Source organism: Penicillium subrubescens, assembly GCF_028828155.1.
Source record: "Penicillium subrubescens strain IBT 31985 chromosome Unknown utg000003l_segment0_segment0, whole genome shotgun sequence".
NCBI lineage: Eukaryota > Fungi > Ascomycota > Eurotiomycetes > Eurotiales > Aspergillaceae > Penicillium > Penicillium subrubescens.
Genome location: NW_026643153.1, coordinates 2,672,337 through 2,685,708, shown reverse-complemented (window position 1 = coordinate 2,685,708; position 13,372 = coordinate 2,672,337). Strand labels below are relative to the sequence as shown.

The window sequence follows — 13,372 nt, the reverse complement described above, 5'->3', positions numbered from 1 at the left end:
TCCCATCGCTGTCCATATCATTAGCAATAGGGACGTAGTCTATAGCGTTGGTGCAGATCAGATTTAGATCGGGAATCGCCTTGGTTGGGTTAGGCATTCCATCTTATGTTATTCACTATGTCATTGCAACCTTAACATAACTTGATCATCGCCTGATCTTTCCAGAACCAAAAGTGCCTAAAAATCCCGCAAAGGTAAATTAGAGTTTACTAGCGAGACGTGGACCGGAACCTTCGAACAAACCTGGGACCAGCGCGTTATTATCGATCATATCCATCATATCAATCAGATAATCTGATTTGCCTCTTTCCCCTTAATATGTACGCCGTGGAACAAACGAAGCTCATAGAAAACCACTAGCCGGGTTGGGATCACGTCTAATTCTCAACTTGACCACCACGTGCGGTCCGCAGGGGAGCGATTGGGGTGGTCCCACTACGGAAGATGACGGTCCCTGTAGATGATGAAGGGTGAAGGGTGGCACCATGTACAAGGAAGAATTCAGTGGATTGCCAAGTCCATATGGATGGACTCGGACTGTCAAAAGTCTTGGTATCAATCTGTTCTGCGATATTTTATTGCGGGGGCAGGGATGGAGTTTCTCGTTTCTTTTTTTTCCTCCTTGACTTTTGGCCTGTCTGTGGTTCGTATGCCGTTATCCTCCGTGGTTTTCCGCAGCTCTCCGGAGCAATTGTCTGTCACGATGTCGCTGTTGTGCAGGGCCCCTTTGACGATCGTGATGTTTCATAGCCGGCCACCGAATCATGGCTCCCTTGTAGTTTCCTCCCTCCACTTTCCAGCCCACACTGCAAACACGCAGCCTCGCAGACACGAGCGTGTGCGCAACTGAGCAGCATCACTGGACGATTGAGTTTGTAGAAGTGGAGTTGCTGCCCACGAGACCGAGGAATGCAACGCAGGGATCCTCCGACATTGATCAGATACCGGACGAGGCGGGGCCTGGTCCTGAGCATATCGCGCTAGTAATTTTCACTTTCAGCCGGGTCCGACAGCCCACGGGGACTAACAAACTCACTCGGGCCCTTATCAATCAGTTTGCGCCCCTTGTTTTAATCAATCTTCTCTTTTTCCTTCCGTGGTTTCGGACTGGATATTCACTCCCGCGTGCTCATTGAATCGACCAGACACTGTCATATTCAAGATGGGTAACAATCCAGTGTTTGCCGTCACGGGTATGTTCTCCCTATGGTGATGAGATTGAAAAAAAGACAAGGTTGACTAACGCCAATTGCGACTGTACAGTCTTCTTCATTCTGTTCCGAGAATGTCTCGAGACAACAGTGGTCGTCTCGGTCTTGTTGGCCTTCTTGAAGCAAACGCTTGGAGGGGAGGCCGACAAAAAGACGTATAAAAAGCTAGTGAAACAGGCAAGTCATTTCTGCTTCATTGCTATACAAAACACTAGAAGAAGGCATTGGCTAACCCCGCATTAGGTGTGGCTTGGATGTGGATTGGGTGTAGCGATCTGTTTGGCCGTTGGCTGCGGCATGATCGGTGCCTTCTATGGCCTGGGAACAGATACTTTCTCCCAGACTGAGGACATCTGGGAAGGCGTGCTGGGAATTCTCGCCTCGTTGATCATCACTATCATGGGTGCTGCCCTGCTGCGGGTGTCGAAGCTTCAGGATAAGTGGCGTATCAAGCTTGCGAAGGCTCTGGAGCATGAGCACAACCCGAATGAAACCCGCAAGGGTCGGTTCAAGCGCTGGACTGAGAAGTATGTGATGTTCATGCTGCCGTTCATCACCGTGCTCCGCGAAGGTCTCGAGGCCGTCATCTACGTTGGTGGTGTGGGCTTGGGACTTCCAGCTTCGTCCTTCCCTCTTGCTGTATTCTGCGGTCTCCTCGCTGGATTTGTTGTGGGTTATATCATCTACCGGTAAGATGATCTATCATGTTGCAAAGCCTGTGGTGAGCAGATGCTAACAATGTTCCTCCTATGCAGTGGTGGACGCGAGACATCTATGCAAATCTTCCTGATCATCTCAACCTGTTTTCTCTACCTGGTCGCAGGCGGCCTTTTCTCGCGCGGTGTCTGGTACTTTGAAAACAACACCTGGAATCATCTGGTCGGCAGCGACACCGCGGAAGTAGGCTCAGGCCCAGGATCGTACGACATCACCAAGAGCGTGTGGCATGTCAACTGCTGCAATCCTCTGATCGGCGGCGGCGGTGGCTGGGGTATCTTCAACGCCCTGTTCGGTTGGACCAACTCGGCCACTCTGGGATCGGTCCTTGCATACAACTTTTACTGGATCTGTGTGATGGTCGGCTATGGGTTGATGATGTGGCGGGAGCGCAACGGATCCCTGCCTTACCTGGACCCAGCCGCGAAGAAATTCGCCCAGGCCAAGGGTCGGGCCAAGGCATTTGTGTTCCGCACTACATGGGATCAGCCCTACACTGATGAGCCTGTGATCGCTGGCCCTTCTCATGCAAGCGGTGCGAACTTGGAAGCGGGTGTCCTGCAGACCGAGAAGGGAGCCGAGGCCGGGGTGTCTGCTGTTGCACGGCACCCTTCAGTCTAGCCAGTGGTTGAAGGCTGAAAATTCCCTTTTTACATTTTGTACATGCATATTGTGATATAGATTTAGCGGTGAATATTTTCGATACCCAAAAAGTATACAAAGCATATGACATGGTTTATGGTAAACTTGTGATCGGGACCTAGCACTGAGTAGGCAGAGATTGTCAGCCCGAATTCAATTTTCCCACAAACAAATCTTTCTCTAGTTGAGATTTTTCTCTAGTGTGGTATTTTGCAAACCGGTAAAATTCCCCCCAAAGGACCAGGTGGTATAAGCTAAATCGTTAATTTGTCCCGATTCATCGCATGATTCGCGCGCTAGTAGCGCCAGGCTTAGCAAAGCTTAGCGGCGTGGTCACTCCGGCCATCTGATTGGGCGCCCCACCGCCTTCGTCCCAAAGTTGATTTTCTTTTTTCTTTGGTTTTCACCTTCTTCGCCCGCCAATGGACTCCCCAATGGGCATCAGATTATCGTTTGGTATGCAAGCCACCGCATTTGTCTCGGCCATCTCGGCTAATCAATCAAATCAATCAGATACGCACACACACACAAACCGAAAGCTGAATTTAGTATGCATTCTTGCTCAAAAATGGACCATTCAAGATCCTTATGCAGTTGCAATACTAAGCTCCTCGCCAAGGACTTAGGGTCTTCTCGGCAGTCTCCCCCACGGTCCACAATGCCCAGCTGAATCATGACATGCTAAGGGGGCACGGGAATGCGTACGAGAGCGAACGAGAAGAAAAGAAGCGAAAAGGGAGAGCTGTGCAATGGGCCCACCTCATTGATTCTCCTTGGTTCACCTCGCAAGCCATCGAAGGGGTCCGAGCGAGTTCACCTTCTTGCTAGGGGATTTGCAGTTCTTGGGCACTGGTTTTTTGCGTAAATCGAGGGTTTGCAATTTACGCCCCACACCCAAACTCTGCGCCTCCCACGGCAAGATCGATAATCTTATCATCGCCAGTTCTGCCCGGTTGTGCGAAAACCTAACGGGTTTGGCGTTAGTCACGGACCGGCGTGGGAAAGGTGGTTCGAGCTCTGGCTTCATAGTGGGCTTCTACTCTTTCTCTCCTCCTTCCCCGTCCTTTTCTTCAACTACATTACCTCTCCCCCGGTGCCGCAAACACGGGCTCTGAAATCCCCATCACCATGGTGACTTCAGTAGGTGGCCTGCTGGTGCGCCTCGTGGCGGCACTGTGTCTCTTCCAGTACGTCCAGGCCAAGACCGTCACCTATGATTTCAATGTCACTTGGGTCACTGCCAACCCGGACGGCTTGTACGATCGAAAGGTCGTCGGCATCAATGGCCAATGGCCCTTGCCAGTGATTGAAGTGGACAAGGGCGACCAGCTGGTCGTGAACATGTACAATGGCCTTGGCACTCACAGCACTTCGATTCATTTCCATGGCATGTTCCAAAATGGCACCAACGACATGGACGGCCCGTCCATGGTCACTCAGTGCCCTGTTGTACCGGGGTCCTCAATCACCTATAACTTTACGGTCAACCAAAACGGCACCTACTGGTACCATTGCCATACCGATTACTGCTATCCGGATGGCTATCGCCAGGCATTGATCGTGCACGACAATAGCTCTTACTTCAATGATATGTATGATGAGGAATATACCATTACGATGAGTGATTGGTACCACGAAATGGTAGAGGATATCACTTTCATCGACAAGACCAACCCGACCGGCGCAGAGCCTATCCCCAACGCCTTCCTGTTCAATGACACCCAGAACAGTAGCCTCGCAGTGGAGCCAGGCAAAACGTATCTGCTACGGTTAGCCAACGTTGGTGCATTTGTTGCGCAGTATTTCTATATTGAAGATCACACCTTCAAGATTGTTGAGATTGATGGTGTATATACGGATCCTACCGAAGCCAGCATCCTCTATATTGCCGTTGCACAGCGCTATGCGATTCTTGTAACAGCCAAGAACTCCACAGAAAAGAACTACCCCATCGTGACTGTGGTAGACTCCGAGCTGCTGGATAACATTCCCTCGAACCTACAACTTAACCACACCAATTGGCTCGAATATAACAAAGACGCCGATCACCCGCAGGCCACGATTACCGTGGACACTGCGTCCGATCTTGATCCATTTGATGATATGGCTCTTGTGCCCTACGATCGCATGGAACTGCTTCCCGAGGCCGATGTCGTCCTCGATCTGACCGTCTCCATGCAAAACCTCGACGACGGTGCTGGTTACGCTTTCCTGAACGACATCTCCTACACTAGGCCCAAAGTGCCAACCCTTTACACTGTCCTGTCCTCCGGCAACCTCTCCACCAACGCCGAAGTCTATGGCGATTTCACCCACTCGATTGTCCTGGAACATAACCAAGTTGTCGAGATCATCCTCAACAACGGCGACGGAGGCTCGCATCCCTTCCACTTCCACGGCCACAACTTCCAACTAGTCGACCGCGCCCCTTCATACGGCAGGCACTTTTACGACTACGCCGATGGCGACCCACTCACCTACGACCCGAACAACCACACCGCATTCCCGAGGTACCCAGCTCGCCGCGACACTCTCGTGCTGCCGCCGCAAGGCTACTTCGTCGTGCGCTTCGTCGCCGATAACCCCGGTGTCTGGCTGTTCCACTGCCACATCGATTGGCATTTGCAGCAAGGATTGGCGATGACTTTTATCGAGGCACCTCGACAACTTCAGGAGAGTCTGACTATTCCGAAGAACCACTACGACGTGTGCGATGCGGCGGGCGTCAAGTACGTGGGTAACGCCGCGGGTAACACGCAAGACTACCTTGACCTGTCGGGCCAGAACAAGCAAATTGGCTGGCTGCCTGCTGGATTTACGACCAAGGGTATTGTGGCGATGGTGTTCTCCTGCGTGTCCGCGTTCTTGGGTATGGCGTTTATCTCGGTTTATGGTGCGTCGGGGATCAAGACGGCGAAGAAGCAGGAGACCGAGCAGACGGAGGGAGACGCTACTGCGTCCACGGATAGTTGAGGTTGAGGTTTTGTGTGTAGATTTGTTCATTTTTCATGTGCATTTGGTCAATGTTGGCAATTTTAAAAATCTTTTTTCTTCACACTGGTTAGATGTGTTAATCTTTCGTATCTAGCACGGTGATTTCCCCAAGTGGAGCTCATCGTTGATTAGATAATTCTGTTTATATCCAGATCCACTACTAGAATTCTATTGCTATCTATCTGAGGTCCTTCCTAATGGAGATATTCCGCTTGCCTACGATTATTCCGTCCAAGTCTATACACAATGGAACCTATTCCTTCCAACCTCTTTTGCAACCCTTGCGGTACACCTGTGCCATTCTTTGGGTTACCTAATGGCAACCGGCGTACACAAAATATTCGCTGTCAAAAATGCTTGCAAGCTTTACAACCCGCGTTTCCAAATGGATTAATGGGCAGCGCTTTTGTACTACATGTGCATGTTCACTATCAGCTGTCGCAAAGTACACAAAATGTGTATATTGCCGGGCAAAAGAGGCGATGAACCCGCTTCCTACTACGCCGTCTACTCAGCGTACCTGCGACCATTGTGCGAAAGTCCTTCCGTCATATGAACAGTCTCGTCGGGCTTGTCATAGTTGCCGCCGAAAACAGCTTCGCCAGAGGATGGCCGAAAAGGCTGATAGGCCCACATCGCCTCCTCCGTCAATCGAGGCTTCCCCAGTGTTGCCGTCGCATATACTCCAGCGGTTCCAGTACAGTACTAGTGGCTTGATTACTTGGGGTACACCACCTGCTCGGGGTCGTGCTATCCTCCCTGCACCCCGGAAAAGGTTCAAGCTCGCCGGCTGCGCTTCAGCCAGCCCCCTGGCGGCGCCGTACGGTGCCAACTGACGTCAATCTTCGATCTCACCCATCAACTACTTCAGAGACTTGAGACTCTTGGCTATATCGGGTGTCAGCGGACCCCCGTTCTGTTGCTTGATCTCTTCGGTAGACTGCTTGATTACAATCTCCAGTTCCCAAACGTATGAGAAAAGCTGAAATTATGTATAGATTTGTTTATTTGCATGCGCATAGCGTCAATTTTGGCAATGTTAAGAATCATTTTTCCTCACGCCGTTTGGATCTGTGTTCATTTGTAGCGTGGTGTCCACTGACTCCAGTGTTCGATCCCGGTCATCAAATATTCCAGGGCTTTGATATACTTGGACATATCGGGTCTCAACGTGCCCACATTTTGCCGTTCAATCTCCTCGGTAGTCTGCTTGAGAACAATCTCCAATTCCCGACAGTACGAGTGAAGCAATCTCTTACAGGCCGCGAATGATAAGCCCGTCTCCTGGGCTAGTATGTAAACAGCCGAGAACGGCTGAGCTCCATCCGTGGGATCCTCCTGGTAGATTTTCCACTCACGGTCCCAGCTATAAATGTCATTCAATATGCCCATGAATCGGAATGCGCAGCTTTCTAGGGCAGCCGTCTGTGCAAGTTCAGATGGGCTGAGATGAAGTTTTGCGCCGTATCGGATGAGCGCGGCGTAGAACCTGGTGTCTGGGTCAGCCTCTTGTAACCAATGGAGAAAGTTTCGAAATGATAAACTCACGGTCTTCCCACATCTACTTCGCGTGCTGCGAGGTAGGGCCCTAAATGAGCCACTGACAAGCGCTCCTCTGTCGTCATCGCCCGCAGCAACGTGCAGAACCCCTCGACGAGGTCGTTCGCAAGAACTTCATCAATATCTCGCATGAGCTGCAGAGTATCCGACAACATCCATTCAATACATACATCACGATCCGGTGATTCTTCACCGTTCGCAATACGTATGACTCGCTCGCGGTACAACAACATATCCGACAAGTTCATCTTCTCCAACTGATCTATACATCATGAGCATATGTCCAATAATAATCCATCCTTGTCTAACTCACCATCAATCAGCAATGTCAGATAATGCATCTTACACGTCCCCTCCACCCGTTCGTTCAGCGTAAGTGGAAAAAACTGACTAAAGGCCTGCGAAAATCCCAACGCGAAGAAATCCTGCTTCGCCTTCTCACTAGGAAACTTCCAATTCTGCCTGAAGTAGGGCTCGACTTGGGCTTGGATAGCTTGCCATCCGAGCGGGTGTGCTTTGGAGTCTAGGCGGCTTGGGGTAACTCCATGGCCTTGGAAGGAGAGGTCGGATGATGTAGAGTGATGGCGAGATCTGGCCAATTGTGCGAGTTGTGGCTGGATTTGGTAGCTTTGATTCGGCCTGCGTATGGAGGAGCATCTTTGGCCTGAAGCTGTTTGCCTCGCGCAGCTTTGGAAGAGCCGCATGGTGAGGGAGAGGCAAGTGTGGAAAGGGGTATATCGTTTTCTGTGTGTTCGGGCCCTGTTACACCAGAAGGTTGAGCTCGCGTCAAGGATCAAACCTATGCGGATCCTAAGAACTATACGGTATTTTAGGATGCAACCATGTCATTGGTCAATTGCGCGTTGGATCTCCAAGGTTTTGTTGACAATCGCCAGGCCAGCCGATAAGTCAAGATAAGGTCTGTGCACGGGCCCTCTCCGGCTGATGTCACAAATCGTGAAGGAAGGAGCCTGCTTAACTCGACGACAATCGACATCTCGTTCTTAGTAAGTCGCACGATTCAGCCCGTACAGAGCTGTTGATGAACCATTTGCCAGCGTTTAGGTCTACCAGCCGCTTTCTAGCATCGCAGCCATACAGACACGCCGAACAACGCCGCCACCTCGCCGCAAACGATTACCTCGTGAATAGCTAAAATCTGAAAGCTATGCCCTCGTCATAGCTCACCTATGCCATCATCAGCTCTCTATAGAAGCTTGAATACTCGATCCATCCCCTCCGTCCTTTTTCACGTACCTAAGACCTGCTGCCAGCGTCGCTTCTCCGCCACAAACAATTTAGCCACTCAAGTTCGATTAACACACCACACTATGACCCTTCCCATAAGCAAGAGTCGCGCTCCTTGGCGCAATATGCTCGAGTCGCATCTCGAGAAAACCAAGGGCTACGACTTCACCATCGCAACCGTCGGTTATGATTCTCAGGAGCGCCCGGTCCCTCGCGTCCGAACGTGCGGCTTCCGCGGCTTCTTCCCGGAGCTAGAGCTCCATCCGAGCGGGCAGAAGGATATGGATCAGCAGGTAGAGGATGGTGGAAATCCGTATGTTTTCGAGAGTGACATGTTGACATTCACCACGGATGTCCGGATGGAAAAGCTGGAGCAGCTGGAATCGACGGGTAATAATATCGAGGCCATGTTCTGGCTGAAGGAGGTGATGGTGCAGTGGAGGATCAAGGGCAGAGCCTACTCCATTGGTAATCCCAATCCCGGTTCAGAGAAGGAGTATGGACTGCTACCTGAGTTATTCGAGGCTCTCCGGGTCAAAGAAGATTACCATGGGAATCTCAGTGTGGACGCCCGTAAGTGGACGTGGGAGAAGGCTGTAACCAAGTATTTTGCAAATCACTCGCCTGTCATGCGCGGTAAGTTGTGTTTGCCCCATTTTCTGGTCGTTTGCTCTTTCCGGGGCTCTATTTTCCCATTGTTTCCTCCTTGTTTTGTTGTGGACGTCGACTGAGGTAACCTTCACACATCGTTGTCTTGCCTTGGTCAATATCAGCACTTTGTTGCCGCAGCCTGTTCATTCCATATCAGCTCCCTTTCAGCCTCAACTGGTGCGTCTTGTCTTCACCAAACTAACTATTTTCCAAGGCTCCTTCAGAAATCCACCTCCTGGTCAGCCTAGGTCCCAACTGCCTAGCAATCCAGACTTGAGGCTGGGCCAGAAGGTTACCGATCTCCACGACCCGGTGGCTCGTGAAAACTTCCGGGTTGTACTTATTCTGCCCGAGGAAGTGGAACAACTGGATCTCTCAGATTTAGATGATGTTCGTAGGCGGAAGTGGACGCTGGTCATGGGTGAGGATGATGAAGACGGGCCTCATGGACAGTGGGAAGAAGCCGAATTCTGGCCATGATCATCGTTTTCCACCTGCTGCCACCTAAAACAATGATATTGAAGTCCATTTTCAGTAAAACAGGCTCGCTGCCTTCCAAGTTTGCTCTTCCTGTTGCTGCCTTGAGACCGGGAAACGTGGATATGATTGTTCACCTCCGTTTTGGGAAACAGGCAACGATAGCCTGCCTAACACCAGGCGTGAGGCTATTCACAACCAGGCAGCCCATCGTGGGACCCGTCTGCCTCGGGCCCTCCGGTTTACTTTAAATATCTCCATTCCACCTCCCCCTTGACATTTTCCTCCTTCCTTCCTCGTGCATCCCATCCTCTCCAAACGAGACCCCAACCCTCGTTTGCGTTTACTCAGAATGGCCTCCAAGAAGGGAGTTTCCAGTAAGTACTTACCTCACACCTCTTCCTACTTCTACTTCACCCACATACTGATAACCATCTTCTTTAAAGCCTCGCTGGCCGAGGTGAAGGTCAAGAAGCCGGCGTGCGCGGAGTGCCGGAGGAGGAAGAAGCGATGCGGGCATCGCGACGACCTTTCTCCGGCCTCCCAGGCCATTGTTTCCCCCGCCAGCGCCGCCAATGCTGCCGACGTCCCCCCGCCGCCGTCCAAGTCGATAACTCGATCGACGACAACAACACCACGGCGGTGATTCCTCATCCGACCCTGGAGGGTGACCAGGTGAGTACATCACGCTCCAATGATTCTCATCTATGATAAAGTCAATACTAATTCTGATATAAAGGGTCGTAACCCAACCACCTCGGCCTCCGGTGCCGATATCCCTGCTGTCGCTGCCCCCGGAACCGCCGCTGACACACCCAGCGAGCGTCGTTCCCAGACGCGACTCAGGATTTCGAAGCCGCGCCGCCCGAAAGCTTCTCCTCCCTCAGCTTCCAACAACCTGGGGGGCACCGGTCTCGTAGGAGGTACAGGCCTCCTGGCGGTGAATTCCAGCTTTGCCCGGGAACTGGGAAAGCTGTTGGAGAGGTTCGAGTCCAATTACCAGGCCTCCATTATTGCACACAATGCGGTTTTGGAGACTGGTAAGGACGTCAAGGAACTGGTGGAATGGTGGGTTCGGACCTGGAGCGAGTAGGAAGGGCTGGGTGAGGGAGAGGGGGAGGCGAGGGGGAAGGGAGTACTGAGCTGGTCTCGTACTTTCTGTCCTTGTAGATAGTTTGTTTTTGTTTGGGGGGAAGCACTGAGCTGGTCTTATGCTTCCTGTCCCTGTGGAGTCAATTGCTTTCTGCTCGGAAGGGAGTGTTGAGCTGGTCTCGTACTCGCTGTCGCTACAGATAGTAAATTTCATCTGATTTCATCGCCAAACATTGAGATTCACAGTAGATCGTATGCTTATAGTGTCTGGCTTTATGCTAGCTTGCATAGAGTGTAGTTCTTTTTACTCTCACGCCGATTTGGCCAAGATTAGAAGAATTCTGTACGAACTCAGTATCAACTCTCTAATTCGGTCAGCGGTTATCAAGGTTCACATTAGGTTTCCTTCAAGTAATGATCAATTTCAGATTAACTTAGTATCTATTGTAGCCATTCGAGGTCCCATGCCAGCCCTTTAAATGTTTCAATGTTGTCCCAAAAACCTCGAGTACGAGTGGGGAAAGGTAGTAAATTTCTATTGAGGTTGTGAATGTCGGCACTGTATTCGAGGATCTTGTTAGTCTGGTAGTCGTCATACAAATTGCTGTCTTGTTGAATGCAAATTATACAGCGAACTTTCGGGGAGAAGAGATTCCAGTCTACAGTGACTACTACCTCCCATGGCTCCTCTATGAGCGACAGCTGACAGCTCATACTTATGTGCGTTCGGCCAAAGCTATTTCCAGCTCGTAGCAATCGATCAACTGAAAACCGTAGTATGATCTCATCTGGGACTTTAGATGACGGGAAAGGCGAAAACATAACACGTCATGAGATCATGTCTAGTGCCCGTACACTCTGATCAGTCCAAAGTTGGGATATAGTCCATTTGGGCATTTGACCAGACTCGAGGAGTTTTTCGTGTGGTGTCTTGATTTTAAACCTGCCACAAGCGAGAGCAGATGCAGTACCAGTCACGATATGAGATTGATTCTTTCCAGTCAATACACACCCACACAGTCCTTGGATTATGCTTGCTCATGATCGTCGGCAATCACAACGCGGGACCAGGACTGTCGAGAAAAGAGCAGTTCATGCGCTTCCTTTCGAATCCGTTTTGTAGGTTGTGTAACACGGGTGATTGCTGGTATTGCCGTCTATGCGGCATAGTTTCGGATTGTCACAGTCAGGCAATTTGGTATCCTGTGCAAACGAACAGTATCGAGAGGCGGCTAACCAGGTGTATGAAACCTCTGCATCATTTAGCCCTGAAAGATTAGCGCAGCTTTGCTCACGAATGCCAATAACATCTCAACACCGTGGCTCAAGCAAGATGCTGGTCTGTCTCATCATCCATTGAGGGCTTCAGTCATCACGTCGGGATGATGCACGTGCGAATTGCGCGGACCATTTCCAACTGTATCTTGCAGATTCAGCAGCAGTTCTTCCACTGTTTCAAGTCTTCCAATCCAAAGAACATCCCTTGTTCTCCGATCATATCGACATCAAGTCTGCCGGGATCCAGTCTGAATCACAACGAGACCTGCACGCATGATGACACCTGCACGGGCGCGTTCGTCGTTCTGCAATGATATTCTGGCGCTTTCAAGGACAGAAACATGACAAGAATCTTCTGTCGCTGTGGACGCTGTGGACTGACTGATCATCTAGTACTCTATACACATTAGACGACCACATTTCCGTTCCTTCAACCAGGCACTTATTGTACCGGCAAAGAATGTGATAGCACCACAACAGGATGTTAGGATTATGGTACTGTACCCCGCTCTAGCGCGGTTACGATACCAAACAAGCCGCTCACACTTTTTAGACGATCCTCCGATCCATTCTGATCAGCGAATGAGAAGCTACGATCGCTGCGAAGGGGCCATCCGTCGTCCAACCCACGGCCTCTCCCCGTCTTCCGCGTTGAGGGATCGTCCGGCAACTGGGGATCCAAACATACAGAGCAAAAAGCTCTTTGTGCGCCATCTTGTATTACCACGACCCACAAACGAGGATGTCCAAGACTCCAAAGGGGACCAGAGGGGAGCCGATCGGGACACCTCTCAAGGCCCCATAATCCCCGAAACTATTCCGGTGGTCCTTGGAAATATTGACAGTCACAGGCCAGCGACCGTTACGTGTCATGTCCTTCTTTGGGAAAGGTACCCGCTTTCCCTGGAGTGATTTCTGCTCCATTCGAGCCCCATCCTGGATTATCCCAAGCCTCGTTGGTCATGGAATGACTGGAGTGACTGCACGACAGCCGCGCTAATGCTGGGCATCCGAATCATCTTCTTGGTGTCGCAGTTGATCTGCCCATCATCTGGCAAGTTGCTGGGTGGGCACCCAGTTTAACGAGGGGTGAGGAATGGATGTTCGGGAAAAATCACAACACGAGAACCCCGTTATTTGGTCTATCTACTGATAGTATTACTAGTAGGGGGATATTTCCTTTTTCCCAGTGTCATGACCCAGTCACTCGGGACCGGGAGACGAGTTGTTGTTTACCTCTTACCCGCTGGTGAAAACATTACACTGTCATCGTTGCATGGATTGTCCCTCTCACCGCTCCTTGTTGAGGGTTGTATATCATAATTATTAGAGAAGGGAACCCTGTTCCAATCATTCTGCTACAGTCGTACAAACCATAGGGCCACAGCACTGCAGTTGGCCCTGATATCCTTGTTTAGGAGCCGTGGACTGAGGGACTCGGCCCCATCAGACCCTCAAGGGGGGCGGGCATTTTGGCGTACGCCTAGCGGATCAACCCACAG

The 13,372-nt window shown here is 50.9% G+C and overlaps 5 protein-coding genes across 5 annotated transcripts; 4 read left to right on the top strand and 1 right to left on the bottom strand.

Moving 5' to 3' along the window:
• Positions 1 to 1,162: 1,162 nt before the first annotated feature.
• Positions 1,163 to 2,549, top strand: N7473_005004 (FTR1 family protein; the record flags this gene model as incomplete). Its single annotated transcript, XM_057150944.1, has 4 exons — positions 1,163 to 1,193; positions 1,264 to 1,388; positions 1,455 to 1,900; positions 1,967 to 2,549. The coding sequence occupies 4 exons, from the start codon at positions 1,163 to 1,165 to the stop codon at positions 2,547 to 2,549; spliced, it is 1,185 nt and encodes a 394-aa protein (XP_057011054.1).
• Positions 2,550 to 3,698: 1,149 nt separating this feature from the next.
• On the top strand, positions 3,699 to 5,543 carry fetC (putative ferrooxidoreductase Fet3; the record flags this gene model as incomplete). Its single annotated transcript, XM_057150943.1, has 1 exon — positions 3,699 to 5,543. The coding sequence occupies one exon, from the start codon at positions 3,699 to 3,701 to the stop codon at positions 5,541 to 5,543; it is 1,845 nt and encodes a 614-aa protein (XP_057011053.1).
• Positions 5,544 to 6,641: 1,098 nt separating this feature from the next.
• N7473_005002 (uncharacterized protein) lies at positions 6,642 to 7,828 on the bottom strand (the record flags this gene model as incomplete). The annotated part of the gene is made up of 3 exons (XM_057150942.1): positions 6,642 to 7,053; positions 7,113 to 7,386; positions 7,438 to 7,828. The coding sequence occupies 3 exons, from the start codon at positions 7,826 to 7,828 to the stop codon at positions 6,642 to 6,644; spliced, it is 1,077 nt and encodes a 358-aa protein (XP_057011052.1).
• Positions 7,829 to 8,455: 627 nt separating this feature from the next.
• N7473_005001 (uncharacterized protein) lies at positions 8,456 to 9,615 on the top strand (the record flags this gene model as incomplete). Its single annotated transcript, XM_057150941.1, has 2 exons — positions 8,456 to 9,008; positions 9,238 to 9,615. 2 exons carry the CDS (start codon positions 8,456 to 8,458, stop codon positions 9,501 to 9,503), a joined length of 819 nt encoding a protein of 272 aa, XP_057011051.1. The 3' UTR covers positions 9,504 to 9,615.
• A 237-nt stretch (positions 9,616 to 9,852) lies between these two features.
• Positions 9,853 to 10,593, top strand: N7473_005000 (uncharacterized protein; the record flags this gene model as incomplete). The annotated part of the gene is made up of 3 exons (XM_057150940.1): positions 9,853 to 9,881; positions 9,947 to 10,175; positions 10,240 to 10,593. 3 exons carry the CDS (start codon positions 9,853 to 9,855, stop codon positions 10,591 to 10,593), a joined length of 612 nt encoding a protein of 203 aa, XP_057011050.1.
• Positions 10,594 to 13,372: the final 2,779 nt, after the last annotated feature.